The 17029-nt window shown below is 51.6% G+C and overlaps 1 protein-coding gene across 4 annotated transcripts; it reads right to left on the minus strand.

Annotated features, from left to right (window-relative positions):
• Positions 1-328: 328 nt before the first annotated feature.
• MS4A10 (membrane spanning 4-domains A10) lies at positions 329-15646 on the minus strand. 4 transcript variants are annotated; one of them, XM_017890781.1, is made up of 8 exons: positions 15579-15646; positions 10735-10939; positions 10157-10276; positions 8939-8995; positions 7200-7331; positions 5646-5756; positions 3423-3541; positions 329-1785 (listed from the first exon to the last, which is right to left on the minus strand). In XM_017890781.1, exons 2-8 carry the CDS (start codon positions 10915-10917, stop codon positions 1704-1706), a joined length of 804 nt encoding a protein of 267 aa, XP_017746270.1. In that variant the 5' UTR covers positions 10918-10939; positions 15579-15646; the 3' UTR covers positions 329-1703. The 4 variants fall into 4 exon arrangements, with proteins under 4 accessions (XP_017746270.1, XP_017746269.1, XP_017746271.1 ...); XM_017890780.1 differs by lacking the exon at positions 15579-15646 and adding an exon at positions 12421-12467 and having other exon boundaries at positions 1452-1785; XM_017890782.1 differs by lacking the exons at positions 8939-8995; positions 15579-15646 and adding an exon at positions 12421-12467 and having other exon boundaries at positions 1452-1785.
• Between the last annotated feature and the right edge of the window lie 1383 nt (positions 15647-17029).

The raw sequence follows: 17029 nt of genomic DNA on the forward strand, positions 1-17029 counted from the left end.
AGACTCCATCTCAAAAGAAAAAAAAAATTGAAAAAAAAAATCAAAATACAGACTCAAATTTAACCACAGCATTAACAGTAGTCAAAGATTGCTTTCTGTTTCTAGCTTGGTGTTAGAAATTCTGCATACTGTTTAGAAGACAGCAGCCATTCTAGCAGGTCGCGGTACTGATGAGCCACTCAGAGACTGGGCTGTGGCCATGCTTCCCCAAGACCAGCTAACCCTGCCCGAGCTTCTGCCATGCACCTGCAGAGGCAGTGTCCTTTCAAAGAGAACATTGACAAGTCTTCCACCAACTGATTTTTGGAAAATAGAAGTCGAACCAGAAGCCGTTTCTACCTTTATTGATGCAAACCATCAGTGTAGCACAATTGCCTGTTTTACAAATGGAGAAACTGGGACCTAGTGAGGGGAAGGGACAGAGTCAAACCCACACAGTAAGTGACTGGCAGAGCTAGAGTTTGCACCCAGGTCTTTAGACAACCAAGCTAAGGTTTTCTCCATCACACCCTTTCATCTTTTGAAAGATTGGGTTTCAGCCGGGAGTGGTGGCTCATGCCTGTAATCCTAGCACTTTGGGAGGCCGAGAAGGTGGATTATGAGGTCAGAAGTTTGAGGCCGTCCTGGCTAACATGGTGAAACCCCGTCTCTACTAAAAATACAAAAAATTAGCCGGGCATGGTGGCGGTCACCTGTAATCCCAGCTACTCGGGAGGCTGAGGCGGGAGAATTGCTTGAACCTGGGAGGTGGAGGTTGCAGGGAGCTGAGATCGCGCCACTGCACTCCAGCCTGGGAGACAGAGTGAGACTGTCTCAAAAAAAAAAAAAAAAAAAAAAAAAAAAAAAAAAAAAAGAAAGATGGGGTTTGTCCTAAACATTTGCATGGCTCTCTCTGCCACTCTCTCAGAACCTAATGCCTTACACTTTACAATCTATTTTAAAGCCAGCTGCAATCTATAGAATGCTAGATCAGCAGATCAGAAGTGGAGAAGAGAGGTGCTATGGCCAAGCTAGTGACCACAGCACGAAGTGGCAGCGAAGGACATGACAAAAGAAGGAGAATTCAAAGAACCTCAAACTCCAGGGATATTCTGTGCAAGGGCAAATGATACTGAAAGCATCCCTTTACACAGGGATTTTATAAGACAGTGGAGAGCAGACTGCTATCTCAGACAACTTGAAAACCTGGATCGGGCACAGTGGCTCACGCCTGTAATCCCAGCACTTTGGGAAGCCGAGGCAGGTGGATCACCTGAGGTCAGGAGTTTGAGACCAGCCTGACCAATATGGTACAACCCTGTCTCTACTAAAAATATAAAAATTAGCTGGGTGTGGTGGGGTGTGCCTGTAGTCCCAGCTACTTGGGAGGCTGAGACAGGAGAATCACTTGAACCAGGGAGGCGGAGGGTACAGTGAGCTGAGATCGTGCCACTGCACTCCAGCCCGGACAACAGAGCAAGACTCCATCTCAACAAAACAAAATAAAACAATCTGGGCTACCACATATATCGAGCCATCAACTGGGTACGAAATGGCTTATCTGAGAGGACAGGGTTCCCAGGAGCTATGAGGGCTGACTTTGCTGTATAGACCATCGCACTAGTCTTTTGTATGTACAAATCTCATCTTCCCAGTGAAAGTGCAACTTCGGGAGAGCAGAGGCTATGCTCCAACCAAGTTGGGGCACTGTCAGGCAGTGGTCTTCAGTTTGCAGTCTGGGTCCAGATCCTAGCTCCGTCGGCGACTACCCACGTGTCCGGGGAAACTTGCTGAATTTCTCTGATCCTGCGTGAAATGGAGATGTTAATAGTAACAGCAGCTAGGTCACAGACTGATGGGAGGACTAAATGACATTGAGATTAAATAACATTCACTTGGCTCAGAGTTGGTGGCCCAGTAAAGATTCAAAAAGTGAGCTCTGGCCGGGCGCGGTGGCTCAAGCCTATAATCCCAGCACTTTGGGAGGCCGAGGCGGGCGGGTCACGAGGTCAGGAGATCGAGACCATCCTGGCTAACACGGTGAAACCCCGTCTCTACTAAAATACAAAAGTTAGCCGGGCGTGGTGGCAGGCGCCTGTAGTCCCAGCTACTCAGAGGCTGAGGCGGGAGAATGGCGTGAGCCCGGGAGGCAGAGCTTGCAGTGAGCCGAGATCGCGCCACTGCACTCCAGCCTGGGTGACACAGCCAGACTCCGTCTCAAAAAACAAACAAACAACAACAACAACAACAACAACAAAAAGTGAGCTCTGCAAATACCTGGGGGAAGAGAGTCCGGGTGGAGGAAGGGCAAGGGTAATGGCTCAGAGGCAGGGGTTTCCCTGGGGTGCCCGTGGAACCTCAAGGAAGCCATGGTGGCTGGGGCAGAGCTAGCAAGAGGAAGGGAAGCAGTGGGTGAGACCATGGGGTTGGAGGGGAAAATTGCGTTTTATTTCACGTGTTTGTTATTTCTGGGGTTCCCTTCTATTTATGGAAAGATACTGATTTCCCGTATCTTGCTGCTACAAAGTGCCCCTTTAAAATAATATAGAAAAAAGAACCAGTGTGGAAAAAACCCAGAATACATTGCAGCTCACAAATAAGCAAAAATCCTGAAGACTATCCTCAGATGACCGAAATTTGGAAAATGAGGAAGGCAGGTCCCTCTCCCTCACATTATTTACTTAGCACAAGTAGGTTTGGAATCCCGAGGCTGAAGTTTTACTGGCAAACTCGATGTCACAAATGGGATCTTGAATTCTCCTGACCTCAGAGCTTTCAAGCTGGGAGACTCCTGGATCATGTCATCCTCCCACCCCCACTTTACAGATGGAGACATTGAGGCCCAGGGAGGCAAAAAGATTCATGCAGAGGGTCATGTTCAGAGGGAAGAACTGTATACAGTTTCTATGAGACTCAACTCCCCAGCTGCCCTTATCCTAAATCCAGGGATTCAGATACACAGGCTCCCCCAGAGGCCTCTTAGTAGGTTGAGGCAAGGGAAGCCCCTGCCTGTGCCGCTCTGGATACCGTCCTTCCTGGCTCCCCTTATATCCTCCTGTGCATCCGCCATTGATCAGAGAAGGCAGACAAGGGAGGTCAGAGGGCATGGGGGGCACCTCGGGGCTGCATGCCCAGGAGTTTGCTCTGGAGGCTGGCAGGGAGGGTGATGGGTCCTGGTTGTGCCCAGGTTCAGCTGAGGTAGCTCTGGTCAACCAAGTCAGGTGCTGAGATGTTCCTGGGGCCCCTGGGAGTTCCTCTAGTGCCTGAGTGTATAGGACCATTGCTGCCTCGGCTACCACTGCCAGGCCAGGCAGTTCTAGCTGCAGCACTGTTAGCCCCTTGCCCGTCATAGCTCCCTTGGGAACTGGTTTCTCTCCATGCCAGGGAGAAGGGGCCACGCGTGGGTTCTGAAGGTCTGGGGAGCCGGGCTCAAACCTCTTCACCTCTGATGTTGCTTGTGTTGTGTGTCCCCTTGAATCACACTCTGGTAGGATGGCGGGGACTCCACCGGCCGGCCTGTGAGATGCAATGGTGGGTTTGGAACAAGGCATGCGTCGTCGTTCTGCAAAAGAAAAGTCACCTGCTCACAGCTGTGGAGTGACTGGTTGCTTCCGAAACACTTCTCTGCTAGTTCACTTCTGAAGACTCAAGTTCTCCATGAACATGGGGAAACTGAGGCTTGAGAGATGAAGTGACTTCCATAGACCAGCGTGTGACTCCCTCCACCCTCCTTGTTCTTGAAAAGGGAGAAGAGGAGGCCCACATGGGAGTCAGTGGATGGGGCCCTGGTTCCTGTCCCGCTACCAGTGTCCTGGTGACCAGGGGCAGGTCACTCACCCTGTTGGGCTTCCTGAGGGGGGCTGGGCCAGGTAATGACCCAAGTCCCTTCTAGTCAGGATACACTCTAGGGGCAGGTCTAATGCCAACAGTGTCTGCCAGTGATTGCTGCCACGCCTCCATCCCCGATTCGTGATGAGGGTGGCACCAATTCAGTGTTGGAGAGCCTGTCCCTGGCACCATCCTTACTGATGGGGAGGGCACAGGGACCACTGGGAGACTAGCATGGCTGCTTACTGGCTTGAGACCATGGGAAATCACTTCTAAGCTTCATTTTTTCCTCTTTAAAATGGAAAAGCAGAACCTGCCTCCCAGAATGGCTGTGAGAGTCAAGGAGGTCTCAGCCAGAAGCACAGCCTGCAAAAGACGTCCACGTTCTAATCTCTGGTCATGTGGCAGAGAGGAATTAAGGTTGCAGATGGAATTAAGGTTTCCAATGGGCCTTGAGATGGGGAGATTCTCCTGGATTATCTGTCTGGGCCCAGTATGATGACAAGGGTCTTTAAAGGTAGAAGAGGGAGACAGGGTTATTGGGAGGATGTTGTGATGCTGGCTTTGAAGGTGGAAGAAGGGGCCCAAGCCAAGGAATGCAGGCAGCCTCTAGAAGCTGGAAAAGACAAGGAAAGAGATTCTTTTCGATGCCCCTGGAAAGGATGCAGTCCTGGCAACACACCTTGATTTGAGCCCTTGAGACTCATTTCAAACTGCTGACCTCCAGAACTGTAGGATAATATAGGTGCCATTTTAAGCCACCAAATTTGTGACAATTTACTACAACATCGATAGAAAACGAATACAGCCACCTGCAGCACTAGCATGGTGCCTGGAACACAGCAAAGGTCAATAAATAGGTACAATTAAGGCTCATAGCTACAGCTAGGTGTGGGGCCTCAGTTTTCCCTCTCCTTAAAAGTGGGGTTGGCCTCAGTGACTCAAGGCCACCATCTGGCTTTCTGATGTCTTAATGAGAAGACTTCCTGTCAGGCAGCCAGGAATTCACAGGAAACTTCTCTGCTTGATGTTAAATGAAACTCAGAGGCCATCAACTTATATATGCGTTACGTGAACACTCGGTGTGTGATGAGGTCACTAACACGAAAATCAGCGTCAAACTTGCAGAATTATGGGGGATTTGGCACTTTTACAAATAGTGTTCTAAAGCTGAGATTATAATATGATATTTTTTTTCTTTAAAGAAATGAGCCTTGGAGATCAATTCTGGTCAGGGTCTTTATTTTTTATGTATTTATTTCTTTTATAAAATATCCTTATCCTGAACTGTTGGGGATCTTTGGGGTGAGGAGAGACTTGCCTTCTATTTTAAAATATATCTAGCCTCAGTTGGCCGTTCTGCCTTCCCCATGGGTAGACAAGGGCGAGACTGTGGGTTAGACATAGCTCAGGCTGAGTCCTGGATTTCCTGATTGGCTGCTTCGCCTTGGGAAGTGATGTGACCTCTCTGAACCTCAGCTTGCTAGTCTGTAATATGGGAATTTAAGTACCTCAAAGGGTTGTTGAGGGCTGGGCACAATGGCTCATGCCCGTAATCCCAGAACTTTGGGAGGCCAAGGCTGGCGGATCACTTGAGGTCAGGAGTTTGAGACCAGCCTGGTCAACATGGCAAAACCTCATCTATACTTTAAAAAAATACAAAAATTAGCCAGATGTGGTGGCACATGCCTGTAGTCCCAGCTACTTGGGAGGCTGCGGTGGGAGAATTGCTTGAACCTGGGAGGTGGAGGTTGCAGTGGACTGAGATCGTGCCACTGTACTCCAGCCTGGGCGACAGAGTGTTTTTGTCTTCCTGGGAAGACAAACCCTTGTCTTACCTTTGCAGATGGACGGTCCCCTCTCCAGGCTGTGACAGCTGTGGGCACTGGCAGGAAGAGCTCCAGGACTGTGAAGCAGAGCAAGGCCAGCTCCAGCCTCTGGATGTGGACCTGAGAGGGGAGAGGGATGGAAGGCAGGGCGAGACCTTTCTGGGTGTCTGCACCCATTACGTGGGCTTAGCCAGGCAGGGGTCAGATCCACAGCAGAGGGAAGTTGGGGCTTCAGCTCCCAGGTGTGCGTGGGGAGGGCAGGGTGGGTCTCTGTGGGATGGGGAGTGGGTCTATCTTGGTCACTGCCCTACACTCAATGCCTGGCACTTATAGGTCTTTGGTGAGCATTGGCCTAATGTTTGAGGGCTAGAGAATCTCATGGGTCCCTGGTAAGACTGAAGGTAGCCTTAGGGTTGTCTGATCCAAGCCTACTTGACAGATGGGGATACCTAGTCCCAGAGTGAGGGCACATATTTTACAGCAGGGGAGGGGAAGAGCTGTGCAGCTGAGAGACATCTCCTAGTATCACATGCATTTGACAGGGAAGCATATGTATATATATGTGTGTGCACGCACATGTGTGTCCATGCATGCTCACACTTACATGTGATGTGCATGTGTATGCATGTGTGTGTATGTGCTGGGAGGAGATAAGGAATAGCAAACCACTATGGTCAGAACACTTGTGGGTGCGGTGGCTCATGCCTGTAATCCCAGCACTTTGGGAAGCTAAGGCGGGAGGATCACTTGAGGTCGGGAGTTCGAGACCAGCCTGGCCAACATAGTGAAACCCCGTCTCTACTAAAAATACAAAAATTAGCTGGGTGTGGTGGTGGACGCCTGTAATCCCAGCTACTCGGGAGGCTGAGGCAGAAGAATCGCTTGAATCTGGGGGGTGGAGGTTATAGTGAGCCGAGATCGCACCACTGCTCTCCAGCCTGTATGATAAGAGTGAGACTCTGTCTCTAAATAAATAAATAAATAAATAAATAAATAAATAAAGAATTCTTGGAGCCTGACCCAGAGGCACCCAGCAGTCTGCCTTCTGCTTCAGAGGCAGCAGTGGCGTGGCGAAAAGAGCACCAGGCTTGGAGTCTAAGACCCACTAATCTAGCCTCTCTGGACCTCAGTGTTCACTCCCAGAAGTTGAGGGTAACAAAGCGGACTTGGCCAGCTTTGCAAGCCTGCTGGGAGGCTCCCGGATCACAGGGGCCACCAGGGACACCATGCTTAGAGCCCTGGCTGGGAAATCAGCAGTTTTAGGCCATGGCCCTGGATTTGCGGCCAAGTTGCTGCTTGACCTCAGGCAGGCTCCTCCCCATCTCTGGCTCCATTTCCCCATCTATAAAAGTGGACTTGGATTCAGTGATGCTGATCAGTGGGCAGCCCAGCACGCACCTTTCCACCACACCTTGGGAGGGACAGAAATAGGTTGGCCAAGGGCTCAGCGGCCCACACCTGGGCTCCAGGAGAGGCTTTCTGTGAGCTAGAAACCTCCTGTGGGCCAAACCCAAGGCAGCACCTTCACTGAAGTCAGAGGACCCTCTAGGCCTGGGGACTCACCGTGGAGTTGGGGTACATTCTCCAGATCGGGGACTGAAATGGGCTCTCCAGAAAGAGATCCTTGGTGATGACGAAGAGGCCGGACAGCACACAAAAGAGGCTGACGAGGTTTACCATCAGGCATAACATCTTCTATAGGTGAAAAATAAAGGTAACAGCTGTCCAAAGAGTGGAGACCTGGGGCTGGGTCCTCCCTGATGCTTGCCAGTAGCTTCCTCTGTAGCCTCAGGAGAGATTCTGCCTGTCACTGGCCCCTCAGCCCCTCACACAGGAGCTGAGCCACTGACCACTGAGGAGGGCCCAGCTGGCCCTCGCCTTCTGTGGGACAAATTGGGAGAACCTGAGAGCTGCCTTCAGCTCCAAGAGCTTTGCAATAAAGGATGCCCCATTGCCTTCTCCCGCTCAAAGCCAGCCCCGACCATCCTACATCAGCTATGCCAAGTGTTAGGGATTCGACAAACAAGTGACCCCTCATCTAGCCCCTTCCCCACCAGAAAGGGCAGGAGGAGCTCTGAAAGTGCCCTATCCTCACATATCCCAGTGCCAGCCCCTTTTCTCTGCCCACCCGCCATGGTCCCTGAGATGCCTGTATTCATCGTCCTCTCCAGTTAAGCATCATTCCGGGAGCCTCTTGCCAAGTGCAAACCTTCATAGTGAGGAAAGACTATGCACATGTGGAATCTGTAGCTTTTCCTACTGGAATGGGTTTCTTTACAGTAAGAGTGTGCTTATGCGCAGGCACACAAAGCAGGAGGCCTGTGGCTCTAAAAGGGGCTCAGCCCAGGAGGGTGAGGTCTGGGGAATGCGCACGTCTTTGTCAAGCGTCTCCTGCCTCTGCTGGGTAAACTGAACAACCATCGTTCTATTCTCTGTGCCCTCTGAGAAAGCAGGGAGCAACCCCAGCCCAGCCAGGCTGAGGGACACAAATAGGGAAGGACCTGGCTTGGGCTTCGGGGGCAGAAGGAGGGGCGGTGGGAAGACCTGGGTGTGGGCTGTGATTTGCAGGGATGTTCCTTCCATCATCCATCCACCTCCACCCATCCAGTCTTGTGCTAGGTGTCTACTCTGTGCCTACTTGGGCCACCTTGGGCTACCAAGATGCTCAGACACATTCTGCCCACACAGAACTTAGTGTATGGCAGAGACAGGTAAGTCCACAGAGTGTGGGAACACGGAAGGCAGCCATGGAGGTCAGAGAAGACCTTCGGCAGGACAAGACATACAGATTGTCTTGAGTGGTCCGGAGTAAGTCAAACATGGGAGCCATGTGTGCAGGGGAGAGGGCAAGGTGTTCGGGCAGTGGCCAGCACAGGCAGAACAGGGAGGATCACAGTTCCATCTGCCTGCCTCTTAGAGAGGAGAAGTAGATGCAAATTCAGCTGGAGGCTAGGGCTTGCAGGCTATGTGGTGATTAATGTTAAAACTCAGGAGATTTGAGAGGAAGCAAAGTTATGTCCTAGATGGATGGGTCAGGGTGCCTGGGAGCCATTTCCTCCTCTGCCTCACTGCACTGGAAAGAGAAGCTTCAGATCGTGCTTCCTTTCCTCCCACAGTCAAATCTGTCAGCCTGTCTGCATCTGGACCCTTCTGCTTGGACATCCTCTGTTGTCCTGAAGGCAAGAGCCTGCTCTTAGCAAGTCCTGGAGAAGTACCCTCACAATCACCCCTACACACAGATGCACTTAACAAAGTTCCCCCATGCTCGGATGGAAGAGAATGATTTCAGTGCACCCACTCACCAGGTAAGTTTTAGAAAAGTTCTTCATTGTTATCGCCAAGATCCCGGAAATGAGAAACTGCAGGACACATTTGAAAGTCAAAGGAGAGAAGCCAGGGTTCCTCAAAACCCACAAATTCCCACCCTACCCCTATTCTCCAAGAAAATCAACCCTTGGCAGCCAGTGGGGTGGAGAATACTATTCCTCCCGCAGAGTGAGCTCCTCTTGCCTGCCATGTGGCCCATCCCAGGCGCTGCCCCACCTCACGTCTTCCCGTGTGCACAAACCTCCATACCTGCTCCTGTCTCTACACCTTGGACCAAGCTGTGCCTTGCACCTAGAACTCCCTCTTAGCCCCTCCTACTTCCCTCATTTTACAAACCCAAACCATCCCTCTGGGATCGTGGCACTACCCCTCTACCCCGACCCTTTCTCTTTTCCTGAATCTTGCAGTTTGGAGGATATAAGTTCTTGCTTCCAAGGTCTCTGGGAGCACCTCTGCAATCTTTCTTTCCAGTGTTCACTGAGCACCTACTATGGGCTAGTCCCTGGGAGCACAGGGTGAATAAACACTGCATTCTATCACTGTGCAGTGAAAGCCCCATCCTGTGGGCAGTGGTCACAGAGGACTGATGTGAAAGGTGGATTGGGATACTTGCCCAAGACAGTGCCATGGAGCTTGGACTTAGTGCATAGGCAGGACTCCACGTGGGAGTCAGGAATGGGGTGGGCTCTCTGGAGACCTGAAGAAATGTAGAGCTTCCGGGAAATGGTACATGCACTGGTCCAGCGTCATCTCCCATTCTGCCTGATGGCCTTGGGAGGATGGGAGCCACACTTTACTCCCTGTGTGTTTTTGTAGCCCAACCCCAACAGGGCACCTGTCGCTGGATCCAGAGGCAGCCTGGCTGCCCAGAAGGCCGGGGAAGAATGAAGCTGTCTCTGGGTCCTGCTCACTCTCCTCTTTGCCAAATGCACATATTCAATTATGGGAGAGTAGATAGCCTTCGAATGCTCTCTTGGGACTCAGAATTGATGGGGGCTTCCTGGAAGGAGCTATTACCATGGTGACTGAGATAAGAGAAGCAGAGATAGGAACACTGGAGAAAGGGCCTGGCTTCTGCCGCACTCCTATTAGCTGTCTCTGTCCCATCTTGCATCCTGTCCCCAATGCCAGGGCCTCCTGCAGGCCTGCCTTGCAGACTCCCGTACCCGGTCTGTGTTTTGCCTTCTACTCACAGAGGCAGCCCCCCAGAACGGATACCAAGACTTCAGCACCACCAGGTGAAGGCTCTTGACTGTAGAGGCCAGGTAGGCCCCAAAGACCAGGTGCAGCAGAGCGATGGTGATGTGGAAGGCCTGGGTAGGGAAGAAAGAATGGCTGGGGTGAGGGCATCGGTGGCTGGCTCTAATTGAGGCCACTGGTGCCTTGGACCTACTGGCTGTGCTGAGTCCCTTCCGTCCTCTTAGGGATCTCAGAGACCAGGCTCTCTAAGAAGGACCACTCCCCAGGATTTCCTGCAGAAAGAGCTGAAGCTGCCAAGGGCCCCACGGGTGGGAGCTGTGTATCCTGGAGCTGGCAGCCTTCTCCTGCCATTCTCCCCAGGACAGGGCCCTGTCCGAACCTCACAAGGCAGTACAGGTGTGGGCAGATTCTCTCCAGTCCTCAAGGCCTTTTCCAGCTCAGATGAATGTTCAGCAGGAAAGCTGGAGCCTTTCTCTTTTCCATTTCTCCTCTTGGGGTCCCCCCAGCATCCTCCTCATATCCCCCTCTCCTCTTCCTCCCACTGCTGGGACCCTGGGAAGTGGATGCTCACCCCCAGCTCCTTGAGAAGGCTGCTCCTCTTCTGGGACTTCTTGTGCCCGCGTGGAGCCGGGAGCTTGGGCTGGGTCGTGTTCTCGGGTAGGCTTGTCTGCCAGGTCTGGACTGGGCTGAGGACTTGCCATGACGGAAGCCCCCTAGCACAACGGCTGGGAATAACTGTGGCTTCTGCTTTCATTGACGCTGATTGGGGGTCCTGGCTGCAGGACAGGGAGAAAGGTCATCAGAACCCATCTCATTTCTGAGGCTTGTGGCTGGGTCAGCCTCTGCCAATCACCTCTGCTTACAGGATTGGATCTTTCCGGAACCGTGGTTGCCCTGTCCAGCAATCCCTGGTCTTGATTTGACCTGGAATAATCTGGCCCCTGAGGATGGGAGTAATTGCTGCTTACAGCCTTTCTGGGGTTGCAGAGACACAGTTCCTTTTGGGGCAGAAAAACAAGGACCAGGCAAACTTCACAACCAGCGGAAGACACAGCTCACCCAAAAGTGGCCAGACTGTAGTTTGGAAGAGTTGGGAGGTGCGGGTCGATGGAGAGGCTTTATAAACAGTCTCCATCCACTGGTCCAAGATGAGTGACTGAAGGCAGGTGGGAAATAATTGTCCTACCTCCTGTGGTAGTACCCATGCCTCCTGGAGAGAAGGGAAGAAAATGTCTTCCACCGAGGACGTTTTATGAGCCAACACTGAGTCAGGAAGTCCATATTTAGCGATGCTAGCATTTACCAATATTTTCCCTGCTCCAGGCACTGAGATAAACCTTCTACACGCATTACCTGATTTTGTCCTCATTCCAACCCTATGAGGTAAATACTGTCCTCACTCTCATTTTGCAGATGAGGCTCAGAAAGGTTAAGCCACTTGCCCATGGTCACACAGCCAATAAGTAACTTGGACTTGAAGCATGGCAGGCTGGCTCCAGAGCATGGGGCTTAAGTCCTTCATGCACTGTTGGCTCAACAATTGAAAAGGAAGGTTCTGGATGTTCTCATGGGCATGAAAGGAGTTGGGAAAACACTTAGAAGGGGGCTGGACACACGACCTGCAGCCAGAGCCTGGTATTGTGTATACTGATGCCACGGGATGCACTAGGGCTTAGGGGCTGCCTGGGGACTTGGTGAGAAAATCCAGTGTAGCCTTTCTGTCCCAGAAAGTGGAGAGCTGGGCAGGGAAGAAAGGGAGCTGGCTTGTGGGGACTGAGGTTAGAGATGGTTTCTCCATGGGGATGGGGCTAATGAACAAATCCTTGAGAGAGAGTGGGCTGGTCTCAGACTCTCTCCTGGATGAATGAAAAGGGAGGGGCATTCCTCTCACTTTTAAATCTGACTTGTGGATCCAGGAAGTTCCGTTGAGTATCCACATTTTCCACAGGGGTGCAGGGAAAGAACCTCGGGAAGTCTGGAGGGACAAATAGCCCAGGTGACTATATCCTGGATTGGGTAGAGGGGAAAGGACGGGACGTTACCAAGAGCCAAAGAGCCAGATGGGGCCTCACAGTTGGGTGAGCACTGTATGCTGGGCGCTGTGTCAGGCGGCAGTTTTGCCAGGCAACCTCCCTTAATACTCAGGAAGTCAGCACCATTGCATAGAAGAGGAAACCAAGGTTCAGAGAGGTTGCCTGCCTTGGCCATGGTCACACAGTGAGGAAGTGCCTGGAATTGGAACCACGCGTGGTCTTACTCCATCACCAGTGCTCTGGGCCTGGGCTGCTGGGTGGGACCCCCTGATTGGTATCTCCATGGGCCTGCAGTGATGACTCCTAATTTAGTGGGGCGAGTGGGCAGAGGGTCTCCCTCTTTCCTGGGCTTCAGAAGCTGAGCTCATAGACACAGTGCTGTCTCTTTGTGACTCTGCCCAGCTATGCTTGGGAACTGTCCCTCTCTCAGCTCCCAAGCCTTCAGGAGTCCTTCTGACACATCTAGCTGGACTAAGGGATGTATCTGGTGGCAGAGGCCTGAACCAGATAAGCCACCAGCTTCACTTAGACTCTGCACATCTGGGAGGACAATCCCTGGACCCAGGCCTGGACTCCACTGCAAACAACAGAAGAAGAGAGGCTTCTTAGTAGGGCTGCCTCAGATGGAACTGGTTGTCCATGGGAAGAGTGAGTGCCTGGGCCCTGGGGCTGCACCTCCACCTAGACATTCACTTGTGAGAGCTGTGGCAGCAGGAATGGTTCAAATATCCACTAGGGTGTTGGATTCGAGAATCCAGAATAACCTTTCTCAAAGTATATTCCATGGAACATTGGTCCTGATGGATCTGTAGTACAAGGGTTCCATGGTCAAATAAGTTTGGGAAACCACGGATATCCCCTTCTCCCTTTTTCTCATATTAAAGGCGCTGAGATTTTCTACAAGTGGCACAGCCTGTCTTAGTATTAAGGGCATTTCCCAAACTTAATTGGCCATAGAATCTTTATTATGTATTTATTTATTTATTTGTTATTTGTTATTTTTATCTTTGAGATGGAGTTTCACCCAGGCTGGAGGGCAGTGATGTAATCTTGGCTCACCGCAATCTCCACCTCCCAGGTTCAAGTGATTCTCCTGCCTCAGCCTCCCAAGTAACTGGGATTACAGGCGTGTGCCACCACATCCAGCTAATTTTGTATTTTTAATAGAGACGGTGTCTCTCCATGTTGATCAGGCTGGTCTCAAACTCCCGACTTCAGGTGATCTGCCTGTCTCGGCCTCCCAAAGTGCTGGGATTATAGGCGCGAGCCACTGCGCTCGGCTGGCCATAGAATCTTTTTTCTTGTAGTCTGGTGGTTCTATGCAATTGGTATTCTATGGGGTCTGCTTTTGGGCAAAGTGGCCTTGAAGGTTTGAATTTCTGGTCCTGGGCTCTGGTTTTTGGCCTTATCTCTGCTTGTGATTTGCTCATGTGCATATCACAGTGGGAATGGAAATTGAGTGATGGTCTCTAGGGTCCCTTCCAACTTTAATGTAATACTTGTCTCATGGAATAGGGAGCTGCTACAAGGAATTTTATTCAACCAGGAGAGGAAGGAGTTGCAGAGGGCAGACCTTAGTCATCCTGGGGAAAAGTTTGTTCTGACTCTCTTGTCTGCTTTTTCAAGACAAAGCATGAACTCTGATTCCTTAGAACACTTATTCCCTGCTGTCCTGGGCCACCTCCAGGATCTGTGCAGGGCTGCTAGGAGGTGACAGTGTGCTGACAGACGGGGGCAGGCAGCAGGCTGCTTGGGGGTATGGAGGAACTTTTTTAGCCTTGCCCTGCCCCCCCCGCGCCCTCAGCCAGCTCAGGACCATGCTCTGCACAGGGCCACGCAATGCGTTGGTCCCGTACGTATTCTCGTTGTTCCTTCAGTTCTGGGAGGGGAGGTAGGACAGGGACAGAGCTGGGGAGGACCCTCTAGAAGCCCCCAGCAGAGCAGCAGAGTGGGCCCGGCCATGAGCCCTGGACGTTGTCAGCCAGAATGGGTGCCCTGTGCAAAGTCCTGGCTTTGCTCCCCGGAGCTTTGACCACGGGCAGGTTGTTTACATCTCAGCATCTGAGTCTTCCCTCACCTTCTCATGGGGAGTGCCACTGCCTGTCCCTGGGGGGTAGGTGGTAGGGAGTAGCTGAAACAATGCTTGCAACAGACAGGGCCTGGCATATAGCAATAAATGTCAGCCACAGTTGCCACTGGCCTGTTGTGTGTCTAGAATCCCACCAGCGAGCCTCCACCTTGTCCTCGCCTGGTTCTCGGTTAAGACATGATACACCCCGTCCCTGTCATCTGGGGTGGTGAGTTTATTGCCTCCATCCCCATCCTGCTTACAGAGGGAGAGAGCTGTGAGAGCTCTGGGGCCCTGGGGTGGGGCAGGGGGTCATGAGGGAAGAAAGGCGCTAAGTGTGTTGAGCTAGTGATCCGAGATCCAGCACTGTCATTCATGGATTTGTTCGTGGAGTTTCTACACCGGACGCTGCAGGGACCGAGGCAGGAGTGAGTAAGATGTGTCCATGGGAGGTGAGCAGGCAGAGGAAACGTGGCACGAATAATGTGACCCTCATCAGACTGTGCAGTGGAGCCCTAGAGGACAGAGAGAGCTTCTCAGGGTGTGTGTGTGTGTGTGTGCTTGTGTGCGTGTGTGTAGGTGCATGTGTGTGCATGTGTGTCCATGCACGTCAAGGACAGAAAGGTAGGAACTGAGAGGTGCTGAGTGACAGGCAGGCTGGTGTTGGGGAGTGGGGTCCCTTTGAGGATCAGTGTTTCAGTGAATGCCAGTTAGAAAACCTCCTATGACTGTACTGAACCAGCCTCGTCCTGGTGCTTCGAGACAGTGTGCCTGGCGTAAACAGAGTTCACCCACAAGCAGCTGAAAGACCTGCAGGAAACAGAGGCCTCCGTCCAAGGAGGGGGTCAAGAATCTGGATTCTAGTCCCGGCCCCTTGTGGCCCTCGATAAGTACCTTTTCCTCTCTGGGCCTCTGTTTTCTTGAACTAGTTTCTCTGTGTGTATACATTTCTAGACTGCAAGAGAAGTGCCTGGGGCTCCTCTAGCTCTAAGGGTCAGTGACTGGCAGCAGGATGGGGCTCCCCGGGGGAGAGGCCGACGGTGTCCGCTACTTCCCAGATCCACCCTGCTGGGAGGACTACCCATTCTCCAGCTGGTATAATTGTTTGTTGCCAAAGGCTCACATCCGCTCTCTTCTGGGAGTTTAAATTACACCGTCCCAACCTTACAGCCAACAACTGACTGGCTAAGGGTATAAGAGGCCGGTCCCCTGGCTTTAAGGTGGGACCAGGTCCGTATACCTGAGCAACCCCCCAACTCCACATGGAGACACAAAATCACTCCCCTCTGTTCCTGCCATGGGGGGACCACTCACCCCAGGGCCTGGGACCGCAGCTCTGAGCCTTCAGCTATGCTTTGCCCTCTGGTGCTGCTGGAGCTCCCCAGAGACAGCGCTGGGAAATCAGCACATCTTTACAACGTTAGACTTTGGATCTTCTCCATCCTGGACCCACCCCCTGCTTCATGCCCCAGTTGATTGGAAGCTGTCAAAGTTTTTCCTCCTCCCCCAAGCCCCGGCAGGTGAAAATCTTAGTGCCGTTCTTTATGTCTCACCTCGACAGTTGCAAATATCCTTTGGCAAGGGAAATGTTGATAATTTAATCTGTTTTCAGAGCAGGACTGATGGAGTGAAGGTGGTTGTAATCTCCTTAGATCCTGGGAGTAGAGTAAGAAGTTGAACCTTTTGAAAGAATCCTTTTAATTTTGGAAAATTTCAAGGACTCACAAAAGTAGAGAGAATGGTCCCATGACCCCCGGTGCCCATCCCCAAGCTAGAGCCACCATCAGCAACTCTTGCCCAATCTTATTCTCCCCCAAAAGTAAGCAAAACTCAGACATCTTCCCATTTTATTTATAAGCATTTTCATATTTATCTCTAAAAGATATGGATTCTTTAAAAAAAGTGTGACCACATGATCAGAACAAAAAAATTAAAACTGAGTCCTGGTGCTCACTGAGGCCTATTTACGCTCAGGGTTTAACCCTGCAGCCCCACAGAGCTCGGCTGAATATTTGAAAACTAGTCTTTTAAAGGGCTGGGCTGTGACTCATGCCTGCAATCCCAGCTCTTTGGGAGACCAAAGTGGGAGGATCACTTGAGCCCAGGAGCTCAAGACCAGCCTGGGCAACATAGTGAGACCTCATCTCTACAAAAATTCAAAAATTCAAAAATGAGCCAGGTGTCTTGGTCCATGTCTATAGTCCCAGCTGCTCGGGAGGCTGAGGTGGGAGCATCTCTTGAGTCCAGTGAGCTATGGTCACACCACTGCGCCTCAGTCTGGGTGATGCAGTGTCACCCTGTCTCAAAAAAAAAAAAAAGGAAAAAAAGAAACTACTTTTGTAGAGCAGTGGTCCCCAACCTTTCTGGCACCAGGGACCAGTTTTGTGCAAGACAATTTTCCATGGGCCGGGGTGGGGTGGGGATGGTTTTGGGATGAAATTAGTTTACCTCAGATCTCAGGCATTCAATTCTTATGAGTGCACCGCCTAGATCCCTCACATGTGCAATTCACAATAGAGTCCGCTCCGTTATGAGAATCCATTGCTGTGGCTGATCTGACAGGAGGCGGAGCTCAGGCGGCAGGTAATGCTCCCCTGCTGCCCCTCACCTTCTGCTGTCAGGCCCGGTTCCTAACAGGCCACAGACTGGTATAGGTCCATGGCCTGGGGGTTGGGGACCTCTGTTGTGGGGCACAAGTTTAACTGTAGGAGTCAGAAAAACCTGTTCTTATCTAGGTTTTGTACTTACTGAGTATCAAATCACTA

The sequence above is a fragment of the Rhinopithecus bieti genome, unplaced genomic scaffold (genome assembly GCF_001698545.2).
Source record: "Rhinopithecus bieti isolate Rb0 unplaced genomic scaffold, ASM169854v2 scaffold_19722, whole genome shotgun sequence".
Taxonomy (NCBI): Eukaryota; Metazoa; Chordata; class Mammalia; order Primates; family Cercopithecidae; genus Rhinopithecus; species Rhinopithecus bieti.